The sequence below is a fragment of the Condylura cristata genome, unplaced genomic scaffold (assembly GCF_000260355.1).
Source record: "Condylura cristata isolate star-nosed mole 26May11 unplaced genomic scaffold, ConCri1.0 scaffold00011, whole genome shotgun sequence".
Lineage (NCBI taxonomy): Eukaryota > Metazoa > Chordata > Mammalia > Eulipotyphla > Talpidae > Condylura > Condylura cristata.
The window spans coordinates 21,660,425-21,673,431 of NW_004567112.1; the positions used below are offsets into that span (position 1 = coordinate 21,660,425).

The 13,007-nt window shown below is 49.3% G+C and overlaps 1 protein-coding gene across 34 annotated transcripts in view; it reads left to right on the forward strand.

Annotated features, from left to right (window-relative positions):
- Window positions 1-13,007, forward strand: part of SORBS1 (sorbin and SH3 domain containing 1) — a 205,724-nt gene that overhangs the window by 177,112 nt on the left and 15,605 nt on the right. For 33 of the 34 annotated variants that reach the window (XM_012723549.1, XM_012723539.1, XM_012723538.1 and 30 more), the window contains 4 exons: window positions 1,920-1,966; window positions 5,265-5,379; window positions 5,518-5,643; window positions 6,965-7,156. In XM_012723549.1, the coding sequence (XP_012579003.1) occupies window positions 1,920-1,966; window positions 5,265-5,379; window positions 5,518-5,643; window positions 6,965-7,156 (480 nt within the window). Of the gene's footprint in view, window positions 1-1,919; window positions 1,967-5,264; window positions 5,380-5,517; window positions 5,644-6,964; window positions 7,157-8,564; window positions 9,348-13,007 lie in introns of all 34 variants that reach the window. The other variant, XM_012723568.1, reaches the window with a different exon arrangement.

The window sequence follows — 13,007 nt, forward strand, 5'->3', positions numbered from 1 at the left end:
GAGAGAGAGAGAGAGAGAGAGAGAGAGAGAGAGAGAAGATGCTTTGTGTAAGCAGTGATGGCTCTCCTAACGGGTAAGAGTCTGTGTGCTCAGTGTCTCTAAGCCTTGAATAATGTGAAGATTCTCTTCAGTGTTGACCTAAGCCAGTTTATAAGTTAAATTACACCTCATAAAGATAGTTACAGTAATTGATAAGTGGTATCAGTTTACTTGAACTCAGTTACCACGTAAATGTGACTGTGGTGCTGTTTGGGCATAAATCGTGCCAACTTCACACAGTTTGATAGCTGACTGCCAGTGGGCAACAGCCACTTTTTATTGGAGCCACTGCAACTTTTGTCCGTAAAATTTTGGTCATTTGACCTCCTCTCGTGAACTCATCGGCGATCATTCCCCCGTCTGTCCTCTTCTTAATTTGCCTTCAATTATTAAAGTATTAAATAGCCCCAAAGGTGGCATTGACATTGTGTGGCATGGAGGCACTCAGTTGGCCTCTCAGCTGCCGTGGAAGCGTAGACAGACGGCTAGATGGTAGCATCAACGTAAATCTGCAGAAATAAAAAATTCCTGTGGAGAATTCATGGCCCTGCAAAAGGTCCCTAGAAAACCCCATCCAGTTTGAGGAGCTTGGAGAAATGGGCATATCCCTGAGGGAGTAAATTTAAAACTAACATTGATAAAGCTTTTAAATACCATTTTTTCCTTGCCTAGAGTCTCCCATTTTCTCCCTCCACTTTGTTCATACCCTCTAATATTGCAGGGGAAGTGTGCGACTTAATTTTCATCACACTGTCTCCCTAGACCAGAAAGTCACAGCAGTTAAAAATATTAGAGCTGTGCAGGGCAGAATGATACTGCTGCCATTAACAGCTTGCTCACATAATTTCTCCCCTTTGTTTAAAAATCAACCACAAAGTAGATAAAACAACTACTTTTTTGGAAAAAGAAAGATATACAAGTAAATATGTTAAGGAAGAGTGAACTTATTGCTGGAATTAGAGGTGAAGAAATTCCAAAGGAGGTGTAGATAAAGTATAACAAGTAGTTGCCTGACTGGAACAGGAAGAGTGTAATAGGAGATTAAAAGCAGTTAGCTATGAGTGGGGAAACTACCTTAACCCATGTCAGGTATTGAGATTTGATCTGAGGGACAATTGAGAGCCTCAGCCAATTTCAGAGCAAGGAAGTGATGTGACAGAAGTATTTGAGGAATGCTGTCTGTGCTCCTGGGTGACAGTAGATTAAAGTGAAGAGAGAAAAGTCTCACAAAAGAAGCTTTGTGCTTGTAGAGACCATAGTTCAGACCTGAGCAGGGTTGTGTAATGACGTCTTGTCTTAAAAGCAGACTTGATGAAGAAGTGGGAACTCTGGCTGAGGATGGCTTCCAGGCCTTGGGGTCTGAAAAGAGACGGCTACTCAACAGGAAGGGAAGCCATGGAGAGAAAATGAGCTCAGACCTCACTTTATCAGGCTCTTCATGATCTCACAAGCTGTGAGAAATACATGGAGTTGAGATGATGTGAGAGGTGAATCAGGGTTTCCTCATAATTTCAGTCAGGAATATAGAAGGTGCTCCCCCTCAGAGGGAGACAGCAGATAAGGAACGTCTTAGAACTCCTGGCCAACTCTGGTTTTCTTTAATAGCCATGGTCAGCCTTGGGGAACTAAATCTGGGACTTTTCTAGCCATCTCTTCCCAAATCTGCCCCTCCTTAAGGAGACTTTTGTGTATGACATAGTTGACCAAACATCCGCCCTGTGTTCTGCTAAGGACAGATAGTGGAATTTTGCCCAGATTTCTACAGCAGAACGAACTGGTTAGAGTGAACTTTTCTGCTTTGCTTTCTGGAAACATGCGAAACTGTGTCCTTTTTGTTGTACGTGAATCATGAGTTTAACTTACTGTTGCTTCTTGTTTAGATGAGACCTGCCAGAGCCAAATTTGACTTTAAAGCTCAGACACTAAAGTAAGTACCGCCAGTCACCTTTGTCATTTTAACTGCCTTTGAAACACAGAAGTTTGCTTGTAGAGAAGAGTTAGAGAAACAGCAATAATTTTTTTTTAAAAAAGCATATGCTACACAGCAAATACATCACATGTAGCCCTATGAGGATGGTACTGTTTTAATAATCTCTGTACAAATGGGGGAAATAGACGGTTTACAAGGCCCAAACTGATCATTGAGGCTGGGGGAGTGACCCAGGCACTCGGGCTAGAGCCTGGGCTCTTTGCACAGGGACTCGGTTTACTTGATGAAGTGTGGCTAATATGACCCACCTTTCCATGGAAGGAGTCAGAGCGGCCTGTAGGAAGACAACTTCACCAGTTTTGCTACAATCTCCCAAGAGATTGAAAGCTTTGTAAGACCCCACCCACAGGAACCCAACATTTCTCTAAATGTGTTCCTCAGAGTGCTACGTCCATTCAATATCTCTCACAAAGCATGCCCCGTCATATAAACAAGCCTGGGAATCACCGCATTCTATGTTGGTACCCACTGCCCTCCTTGAAGAAGTCACTTGCTGCGAGCAAATCGATGGCTCTGGAGGGCTTACAATGAGGACACCTGATTAACTCATTTAACCCAGTGTTACCTTGAATTTACATGACCAGGAAACCTTTATGTTTTACATGGAATAGAATTTAGGAAAACACTACCCAGGATTGAGAGCTAAACGGAAGTGGTCACTTCATACCTATTAGGAAATAAATGGACCATGAGTTTTGGTTGGCATCAGTGACCAGCAGCTGCCCTGTTGTCCTGCTGATGGGAGGCCTCGTGTATGGAAATGAAAGGAATGAGAGGGAAAGCTCCCCACCCTTGGTTGCTGGGAAGTGCCGTGTAGAGGTGGCTCAACTGTGATTCCAATCTCCCCTAACACAAGGAGTGACTGACCAGGATTTCCAGAGCCCAAGAACATCCCTGGTGCACTTATTCCAGTCCTTTAGCTCACAACAAGAGGTGATGGCATAATGTGCTGGAAATAACAGGACGCTAGGTCTCCAGCAAGGGTAGGTATGCTGGCTTGAATCCTGAGCAATCTCCATATTGTCTTTGTGACCACAGCCATGTCCCCAGCCTCTCCCACCTCAAATTCCATGGTCTGTGAAATGGACATAAAATGCCTAGCTTGCAGGTCAGCCTAGGTTATAGTGGTAAAGCACTTTGCACAATGTAGCAAAAGTTAGCAATCCACCCTTTTTAATTGCATAAGTTCCTTTTTAGTTTAATCAAGCAGATGTTTTTTCCCCTTTTTGTCTAAATTGAGAAAGGTTCATGCAATATGAACTGGGTGGTTTTGTGATACTACATTTACCTGTATTTCATAGAAGAATGATACAACTTTTTTTCTTGCTAGTGGCCCTGTCAAGTAGAGCAGGCAAGAAAGCTGAGACAGAACTTGTCCCTATCCCTCTATATCGCTAATGCTGGAGAGTTCTTTTCTCCTGAATCAGTGTTTTCATTATATCTCATTGCCTTCAAAAAAACAATGTATCTTAGTAAATGACAGATCCATAGAATCTGAATCCTTAAAAGAGTTTCAATCACCGGGTTCAATTTTTCCCTCATAGTATGTTACTCAAAAAAATGATCTTTGAGAGGACACAATTCAACAGTTCAACAGGTTTCTTTCCCACAAACTTCTTTGAGCTTCTACTGTGCTAACATGAATGGTGACACTCCAGGAAAGATCTAGAGTAGATCATTTCTCAAAACTTGGTTCCACCAGACCTTGTCATGTGGCTCTTGTGTGGGGTGTGGGTATGGTCCACAGTGCAGGGAGGGTAGGGTGAGGGGAATAACAACCCCAGGCACCCTGTGGTACCTCTCCTTTGGCCACCATTATAGACCTCTCTCTGTGAGCTGAGCTCCTCTCTACCTCCCTGTGTCTATCTGGTATCTCCTATCTCTGTATCTGAAGCCATGTGGGGGTCACAGATTGGAGTCTGCAGATCTCCAGCAAGGGTGGATATGCCAAGGATCTTGTTCATCCATGTGTCCAAGGATGGTTGTGGCAAAAAATTGGCCAAAATCATTCCTTCTATAGAAACAAATGCCCAGATCTCCTTGGTGGGCCTGGTGAGGATTAGAATCCTATCTACCAATGCCAGACCCACAAGGCTGCCTTGTTCTTGCACTCGGCACAGTGCTGACTTTGTGTAAAGTTTTCCAGATGTGCCTGTCGTGACGGCAGTGCCCTTCACATACCCTGGGGCTTCTGGCACACTGCCAAGCTGGCACATGCCTGCCCCATCCGCCGGAGACCTGGTTTAACATGCTGTTGGTTTCACACCAACGGAAAAGATCAGATTGGATTTTTGTGTTTGGTTTTTTACTCAAGAAAATCTCAAATTGCAATTTTTTTTCCTCCTTAAAACTTTTTATTTTGACTATCATTTATCCTTTACGCATTATTTCTAACAAGGAGGTCCTGGTTGTTAGACATTAACATAATTAACACAAAAAAGGTAAATATGGAAAAGTTGAATAAAAAGGGTAAATATTTGAAGGAAAATCCAGTTTTCTATCCAACGTCCCTTTCCCATGTTGAAAAGGAAATGAATTCACATTACTGTGAATTAGATAGCAGGAATCAGGCTAGGTGTTTTCTCAGTAGTCTGCTGCTAACTTCAACATCTCTGCGTTGACTCCTATTTTCAGATAAAGTAGACCAGAGAGCATGTAGTTTGTCCAGAGCGAGGAAGTGGTTGAACTCAGACCTGCCTCATTTCGGGGCCTTTCCACTGCATGATGATAGACAGGCAGCCAAGTAGGCAGGTGAGCGGACAAGAGGAGATGTCAAAAGTAATTTGAGTGTCATTTAAAGCTCTAATGGCATGGCTTGCTAGGATGCAGAAGAGTATCATCAAGGTAGTGAAGGGATCTGTAAAGTGTATTTCATTCTTTCATCCATCAACTAGACCGCCGGGTGCACAGCTATATGTTCAGTAAGTAGGGGAACATAAGCTGTCCCTCGCAGATCCCTCGAGGAAACCACAGCAGACTAGCAGCCCTGCTTATTAGCACTTGCAAGTACTAGTCAGCTCAAAGGTTGCCATTGTAGCCCACAAAAGACTGGAAACATGCCGCCATGGTGTCATTTCCTGAAGAGTGGGATTCTCACTTCCAACTCCGGAGCCCCCTGCTTCTGTAATTTGTCCCCCTTTGACCTCACTCAAAATGACCTTTTGCTAAAAAAAAAAAAAAATCTGAGTATCTTGATGTTGAAACATCTGCTAAGGTGCCGTCACCCTATCCACAGGGAGCTTCCTCTACAGAAGGGAGACATCGTTTACATTTATAAGCAGATCGACCAGAACTGGTATGAAGGAGAGCACCACGGCCGGGTGGGCATCTTCCCACGCTCCTACATCGAGGTACCGCCCCCCCCTTCACTCTGAGGAAGAGTCCAGGCTGCCCAGAGCGCCCTTCATTGACTGAGTGCTGTGTTTGTTTCTCCTGGTCTCTCTTTTTCCCACTTCCTTCTCGCCCTCCTGCCTCTTTTCCTGTTTTAGCTTCTCCCTCCTGCTGAGAAGGCTCAGCCCAAAAAGCTCGCACCAGTGCAAGTTTTGGAATACGGAGAAGCTATTGCCAAGTTTAACTTTAATGGCGACACGCAAGTAGAAATGTCCTTCAGAAAGGTGAGCCGCCCTGTCCTCCCCCGTGAGGGGCCCTGGGGGGGTCTTTGCAGTGTGCCAGGCTGGCAGTGGTGTGGGCCCAGCCAAGGACAGCATCAGAGGCAGTAGGTGGTGTCAGGGTTTAACTGTCTTCTCACTGGTGTGAGGCAGCATTTCTGGAATCTTACATCTCTTTTTATAAACCATGTCCAACCAGCATCTGATTTGGCACCTAATGACGTGACAGGCACCGTGTCAGCCCAGTGGGGGAAAGCTAGTTCTTGGACACCAGAAGTTTAAAAAGCTTTCAAGACAAAAGTGACAGGTTATCAGCTGTGCAGCTTTTGGAGGGTTAAATAATTTTTTCTGAGCTTCCGTTTCCTGCTACCTGGTATATGTGGTATGCTTACATATCATATGTGATAAGTGTCCCTCTCCCAAAGCTCTTGGCAGAGGATTAAGTCAAACAAGTGTGACGCCCCAGCATGCACTCGGGATCCAGCTGGTGCTCAGCTGACAGGAGATACCGGTGCTGTCATCCTCGTCACTGCCGTCAGGAGCTCAGCGTGCATATTTTGAATAATTAAGCTACGTAGACATAGTTCTCCCCCAGGAGTTCACGCTGTTTACATGTCAGAATTCTCTGGCTTGCTGAATTGTATATAGGATTGAGAATGAAACACTGCAAGCAAGCTAATTGCCTGGTATCAGGAGATTAGTAATTAAATCATTATGTAATGTAGACTCTCCATTCAGCTATGCAACACTATCACACTTGTAGAATTCTACTTGTTGATAAAGGAGGCTCACCATGTTGTTAAGTATGAAAAAGCAAGTTGGAAGAAGGAAATGTTATTTCATACTCAGTTTTCATGTAAGTCAAATTCAGAGAATTGAGGTACACGTAATAAAAATTGTCCCCAATTGGTAATGTTATGGGTAGCAATTATTTTCTGTTTTGTTTGTGTTTGGCTTTTTTCCATGATGATATGGGATGGGGGTGGTATTTAGAAAGGAAGAAAAATGATAACCCCAAAAGCCTTTGCCTTGGAGAAAAAAGTTGAACATTTGTTTATGTACGTTAAATGAACCAAAAACATTACATTTGCTTGCTAGCTTGGGAGTGGGGAGTAGTGAGCCTGACCTTCTCCTTTGCAGAAATATTTAAAGACCAAGCTTAACTCTCTGCATCCAGGTAGCTCTACATCCCAGTGGTACTAATTCCATCCTGGTTCTAGCAGGGAAGGTTTCTCTCAGCAAACAGTGTGGACCCTTCAGGGACAGGTAGAGCTTGGCATAGGCTGAGGCATGACAGGACAGCACCCTTGTCTGGCTTGTCTTTCAGGGTGAGAGGATCACGCTGCTTCGCCAGGTGGACGAGAACTGGTACGAAGGGAGGATCCCAGGGACGTCGCGGCAAGGCATCTTCCCCATCACTTACGTGGACGTGCTCAAGCGGCCACTGGTGAAGAACCCCGTGGAGTACATTGACTTGCCTTACTCCTCCCCGAGTCGTAGCGCCACCGCCAGCCCACAGGTACCTCAGCTTCTCATCACTGTTTTCATACTCGGGCCGATGGCGCATGGCTGCGCACGGCCTCTCTGGGGCAGTTCTCAGCCCTGTGTCTGAGCCCATCCACAGCAACAGGGTGTCCGCAGCGGGGTATGTTTCCATGTATAACAATGGCATTTTCTGAGTACTTGGTGGGGAAAATACAATCCCAGGGGAAAAGGAAGAACTGAAGGTGACTGTTTGGAAATAAGAGAGCTAAAGAATGAGGTAAGAACCTTTTTCAGATGGCCAAGACCCCCCACTGAGATCATCTCATCCTGGGTGAAGCTGGTGGTCGGGAGCCCTCACAGTCTGTCACCTACCATGGCCCAGTGTGGTCCTCTTGACCACCTTGTTGGTCAGGGTTGAGCTGCAGGAAATAAAGATCCATCATATTCTTTGCAAAGAAACCAAGTTGGAAAGGGAACTTAGAACACTTGTTCTGAATGTCGACTATGAGCAAACTTGTTCTAAGTTACAAAGTATTCCGAATCCCTCCCCATGTCCCAAAGCCAAGAAAAAATTCGTTGGGCTCAGAAGAGCTGTTTGGCTCAGGAGAGGCATTAGAGCCCGTGCGGGGAAGGGCCAGGGGATGAAGGGAGCAATGAAAGAAACCGTCTTCCTGCCGTGGTGAGTGGGAGGGAGATGGCCAGGTGCAGGAGAATCGCAGACCACACACTGGGTGGCGCCTCTAGCTGTCATCCTCTAATCCTTTCCCCCTCTGTCACCTGCTCATCCCTGACCCCTGAGGAAGTTCTGGGCAGAAAGCCTCAGCGGGGCTGACCCAGGACGTCCTGCTCAGGGAACTGGAGCTCCTGGGATTTCCTGGGAGAGGGTGTGAAGTTGGTGCAGGGCGTCCTGCTTTATAACGATGGGGGTGGGAGGGGAGGGGAGGCTTTTTGCATAGCTGAAAATTAGTGAGATGACTACCCTTTCCTCTCGGGAAGGCTCTGGGCCGCGCCCCCTGGAGAGAATGAAGTCCCAGGAAGAGCCAGGCCAGTGGCAGGCCACCTTTTCCCCTCCGGGTCTGGCGCAGAGCCGGGTTGCGCTGGTGGCTGGGCGGTGCTGGGTGGGGCGTTCTCTCCTGTCCCTTTGACAGTGCCGCAAGCCAGCGGGCGCCATCCCTGACTGCCCTGGTGGGTCCTGCCCCCATCTCCATGCCGCTTGCCTCCCTCACCCCCCACCGCCTGCACGCATCGTGCACACACCCTTCCATGTCCCTTTTCTCTCCAGACCTAACCAAGAGACTTCTTGTGTGGACACCAGCGTGTCCTGCCCGCTCTCTCCACTCATCCCACTTTATACGCCCTCTCGATGATGTCCTTCTTTCTTCTTTATGCTGACCCTTGTACCTTTTGCTTCTTTCTTTTGTTTTCCTCCTTCCCTTTTGAAGTTTCCTAGTCACAGCAAGCTCATCATGCCAGCCCCCTCATCTCTGCCTCCCTCCCACCGAGCTCTGTCCCCCGAGATGCACGCTGTCACCTCTGAGTGGATCTCACTGACAGTGGGGGTCCCAGGCCGACGTTCTCTGGCCCTGACCCCACCCTTGCCTCCTCTGCCCGAGGCGTCTATCTACAACACTGACCACCTGGCCCTGTTGGGGAGGTCCAGCCCCTCCCTGTCCCTCAGCCTTCCCCATGTGAGCTGGTCGGATCAATCCACCCCTCACTCTGCAGTTTCTCCACTGGCCCTACCTCCCCCAGACCAAGCCTACCCCCTGGCACCCAGTACCCCGGCTTCCCTTCACGTCAATGGGGACAGTGGGACCCTGGGGCCACCTTTCCGTGCCCACCAGGATAGCTTTTCCCAGCCGCCACTCGGGAGCTCTGACAGGGTCATCTCAGAGCTCAGCAGTGCCTTCAGCAGCCAGGGGAAGAGGCAGCCGTGGCGAGAAGAGAGCGGGCAGTCTGAGAGGAAAGCGGAGAGAGAGGCAGGTGAGAGACGCCCGGGTGGACCCAGGATCTCTAAGAAGAGCTGCTTGAAACCATCAGACGTGGTCAGGTGCCTGAGCACGGAACAGAGACTCTCAGAGCTCCACACCCCCGAGGAGAGCCAGCCCCGCAAGTCCCTGGGTGGCCCCTTTCCGGGAAGGGAGGCTGAGCAGACAGAGCCGCGTAGAAGTCATAGAAGTGGTGAGCAGGCTGAGAGGAAGGCCGCTCGGAGTGGTGTGAGCCAGGTAGGCCTGCAGCATGCCTGTGTGTGCCTTGGCTGGGGGGCCGGCCGTCTCACCAAGGTCCCTCTGCTGAAGCCAAGTGGACACCAGTGAGACCCATGTGCTTGCTTTGGGAGCAACAATACTGGAGAACCCCAAAATTACGGGCGTGAACAGAGGTCACTGATTAAAGTGTTAGGGCCGGGGATAGTTGCAGGCAAAAGACTGTTGTCACATTTGAGATACTTTGAGTATCTCCTAGCCTGGCACGGGAGCTCCTTAGGAGGAAGGCCTTCCTCAGGCCCGCGCGTGGCCTAGAGGTGGCCCCCACTTGCTCTGACTAACCAGCTAGGACACAGGCTGTGGTTGGCTCTCTGTGGTTTGGTTTTGTGTGAGATGCACTTTGTGTCCATAACCCATAGTGCTCTGCCAGTGCTCAGCTCTGCCAGCCCTTTGTCCTGTCTTGTGTTTGTGTGGGAATGTGAAGACTTTGCTTGCTGATGAGCAAGTGTTTTTTGGTTCTGGGAGAAGCCTGCAATCCCAGCCCTGGGGCCTGTCTGATACAGAGGCTCAGAGGGCACTCTGGGTCCTCAGGCGGCTCCCCGAACTTTGCTCTTTGGGTCACCTGCATAGATTTCAGAATTTGGACCAGGGTGGCCAGAGGGTATTTTGAGGTCTCAAAAAAAAATTTTTTTTAAAGGTTTATTTACTTATGTATACAAGAACTGGGGTACAGGCCAGAGGTGCGGGGGCTGAGAGGATTCCCCAGAGACAGAATGGGGAGCAGAACAGGCAGATTGTTGAAGTACACTGCTGAGGGGAGCAGCGGGCGGTCAGGACAGGTCTGCTGTGCCCTGTGGGTCAGCTCCCTGGCCAGGGATCGAATTCCTGCTGCAGTGGCTGCTGATCCCTTCATAGTGCTGCACTTTAACCTGTTGCGCCACCAGGGAGGGCCCGAGATCTGAAAATTTGGTGGGCGCGATCAATTTGGCTATTTAGATCATGGTTCTAATGTTAATTCTGCCATTGAATATCACCCAAATCAAGGACTTTGGGTAGCTTCTCTGCAGTTAATAGATTTGAAGCCCTGCTCGCCTCTCACTGTCCACTGACTTGGGAGTGACTTCCTCTCTACTCTCTGGCTTTCTCATCTGAAAAGTAAAGGTGATAACTCCTGCTTCATGGAGTGGTTGAGAGGACCCCACAAAGCAGTACTGTGTAAAGTGATAGACAGAGGAGCTGGGGTGGGGCAGTCTGCGCTGTCAGTGGGAGGCAGGGAGCCGCCATCTTGGGTGAACTAGAGCTGCTTTTAGAACAGAACATTCCAGAATGTCTCTAGTTCCAGTTGGAATTTTTCTGTCTTCCAACCATTTATTGAGTGTGTGCTCTGTTTAGTCCCTAAAATAGACTGTGCTGATCCTCAGTGTTCCTTTAAAGTTTCATTCACTCAACAAATATTGATACAAGGCCTGGAGGCCTGTGTCCAATGGACTGGGGGACAGCAGTGTCCAGGCTGCAGTCCTAGAGGCAGCTTGGAGGCCCCGGAGCATAGGCCAAATATCCAACTCCGGCCCTACAGTTGGGGGGCTGTAGGGGGGAGAAGAGCAATGGCTGCAGAGGAAGGCAGCGTGGGACAATGATAAATAATTGTACTTTGCCTCGAGCTAGGAAGTACTGAACCTCCTTAGCCATTTTCCCAAGTGCCAAGAAGCAGTGGAAATAGTCCCTCCTCCCGGGGCAGTTGTAAGGATTTAATGAGGCTATTTAGGTTATGCAGACAGGTATGGTAGAGGGGAGCAGGCTCTGTGCACTGGCCCCAGTGTGGGTCTGAGGAAAAACAGCACCACCAGGGGAGGGCTGGGCCTGCCTCTGAGCAGGTGTTTCTGGAATGTGTCCTGTGAGGAGGAAGAGGGTGTGTCCAGCTAAGGAAAGAATAGTTGGAAGGGAAAGGCCATCAACGTGGCTAAAAAGAATTAAATGTCTCTGACATGGGAAGACTTCCATAAAAGTCCTCCTAGGCCCACAGCGCCTGGAGACCTCGTTATTGTCAGCAGTGAGTCACCAGCCACGGTGGCCTGTTCCAGAGCCGGTGTGCTCAGGAAGTGCCCCGCTACCCAGCTCCACTGAGGCCAGGGGCTATTTCCCTCCCTAGCACAGGATAGGAGGGAGGAGCTGACAGCACGGAAAGCCAGGCCTGCTGAAAACTGGCCTTCCTTTCTCAGTGGGCTCCCAGCCCTGAGCACCACTTCCTGTCCCCTCCCTTCCTCCTGCTCTTCCAGCTCAAGCCCCCGCCCCCACCACCACCCGTCATGGGTACCCAGGCCGCGGCCACTGACATTGTTCCCTGTCAGAGCTGGACACTGAGTGGCGCCCCTGCCAGGCCCCTTCCCCTGCCCACTCCAGGAACTGGAGCAGGTGCCGTCCTCCTCTTCCAGTCCTCCCTGCTTGCTTGGCCAGATGACCCCCGCCTGTCCTTCACTCCCCACTTGATGTCCCTTCCCCCTGAATCCTTCCCTGACTTCCTCCTCTGCCAGCAAGACTAGAGAGGGTGCCGGGCTGAGCTGCCGCACCCTGCACCTGGCCTGGGGGCTCGCCTCAGCCCTTCCCTCTGTGTTGCCTGGTCACGGTTAGAGTGTGAGTGCCCAGGGGTTCCGTGCTGTGACAGTTTTGTATGGGAGGCACTCAGTAAATATTTGTTGAGTGAAAGAAAAAAGGACAGACCCATCTGAAGGAGAATGATCTGCATTGAGGGGGTAAGACAAGTTCATAAGGAATTACAGCACAAACAGGGACAGAGGCACAAACAGTTCACTCTGGAGGCTGGGGATAGAGAAACATAAGCAATAGGAGGGGAAGGCGGTGACCTGGAAAGTGAGAAGGTGGCATTTGATCTACAGCTTAAAGACGCTACAGCACGGTGCAGCATTCAAGGAGGCAGGTGCAGCGTTCAAGGAGGCAAACTCCACAGCAGAGGCCCAGAGGTGGGAGTGTGAAGGGCAATGCCCAGTTCCAGTCCTGCAGAGAGGTCAGGTGTCTGCAGGAGAGGACCAGGGGCTCTGGAGCAGCAGCTGGGAGCAGAGTGCTGGAGGGGCCTCTCACTGTCTACCTTCTTCCTGGCATTCGATTACCTTGGGACCCGGCTGCTGAGGCTCCCTGCCTGAGCAGGCCCCTGCTTGAACCCTTCCCCTTAGTCACCTGGCCAGCCTCCCCGCCCCCAACCCTCTCCGCTGACTTAGCACATTGGTAGCTCTTGTTTTTAGATGTTTTCTCAAACAGCCGGCCAGCAGGGGTGAGAGGTCCAGGAGAGCCTGAGGGCAACACTCAGGGAGGCTCTGTGGGAAGCCCCAGCACTGCCTGCCCAGTGTCTTTGGATGAGTCATTTCCCTTGTCTGGCAGCTTTCCCCTCCATGAAACAAAAGACTCAGACAAGAGGAGCAGAATTCCTTTGGCTTTGGTATTCTGTGATTAGGTAAAAATTCTGTGTGGCTTTCAGCGTAAAGGAGAAAGAATTTTAAATATAGGGAACAGAGATCGTGACTGCAAACCTTCACTATTGAAAAATGAGGATTTTTGTTGGTTTTCTTGAAGGACACATTAAATAGCTGGACAAAGGCGGGTATGTATGCATCTGTACAGTGCCAGTGAATCCAGAATTAACATCAAATTCTTGGATGTAATTTGGGT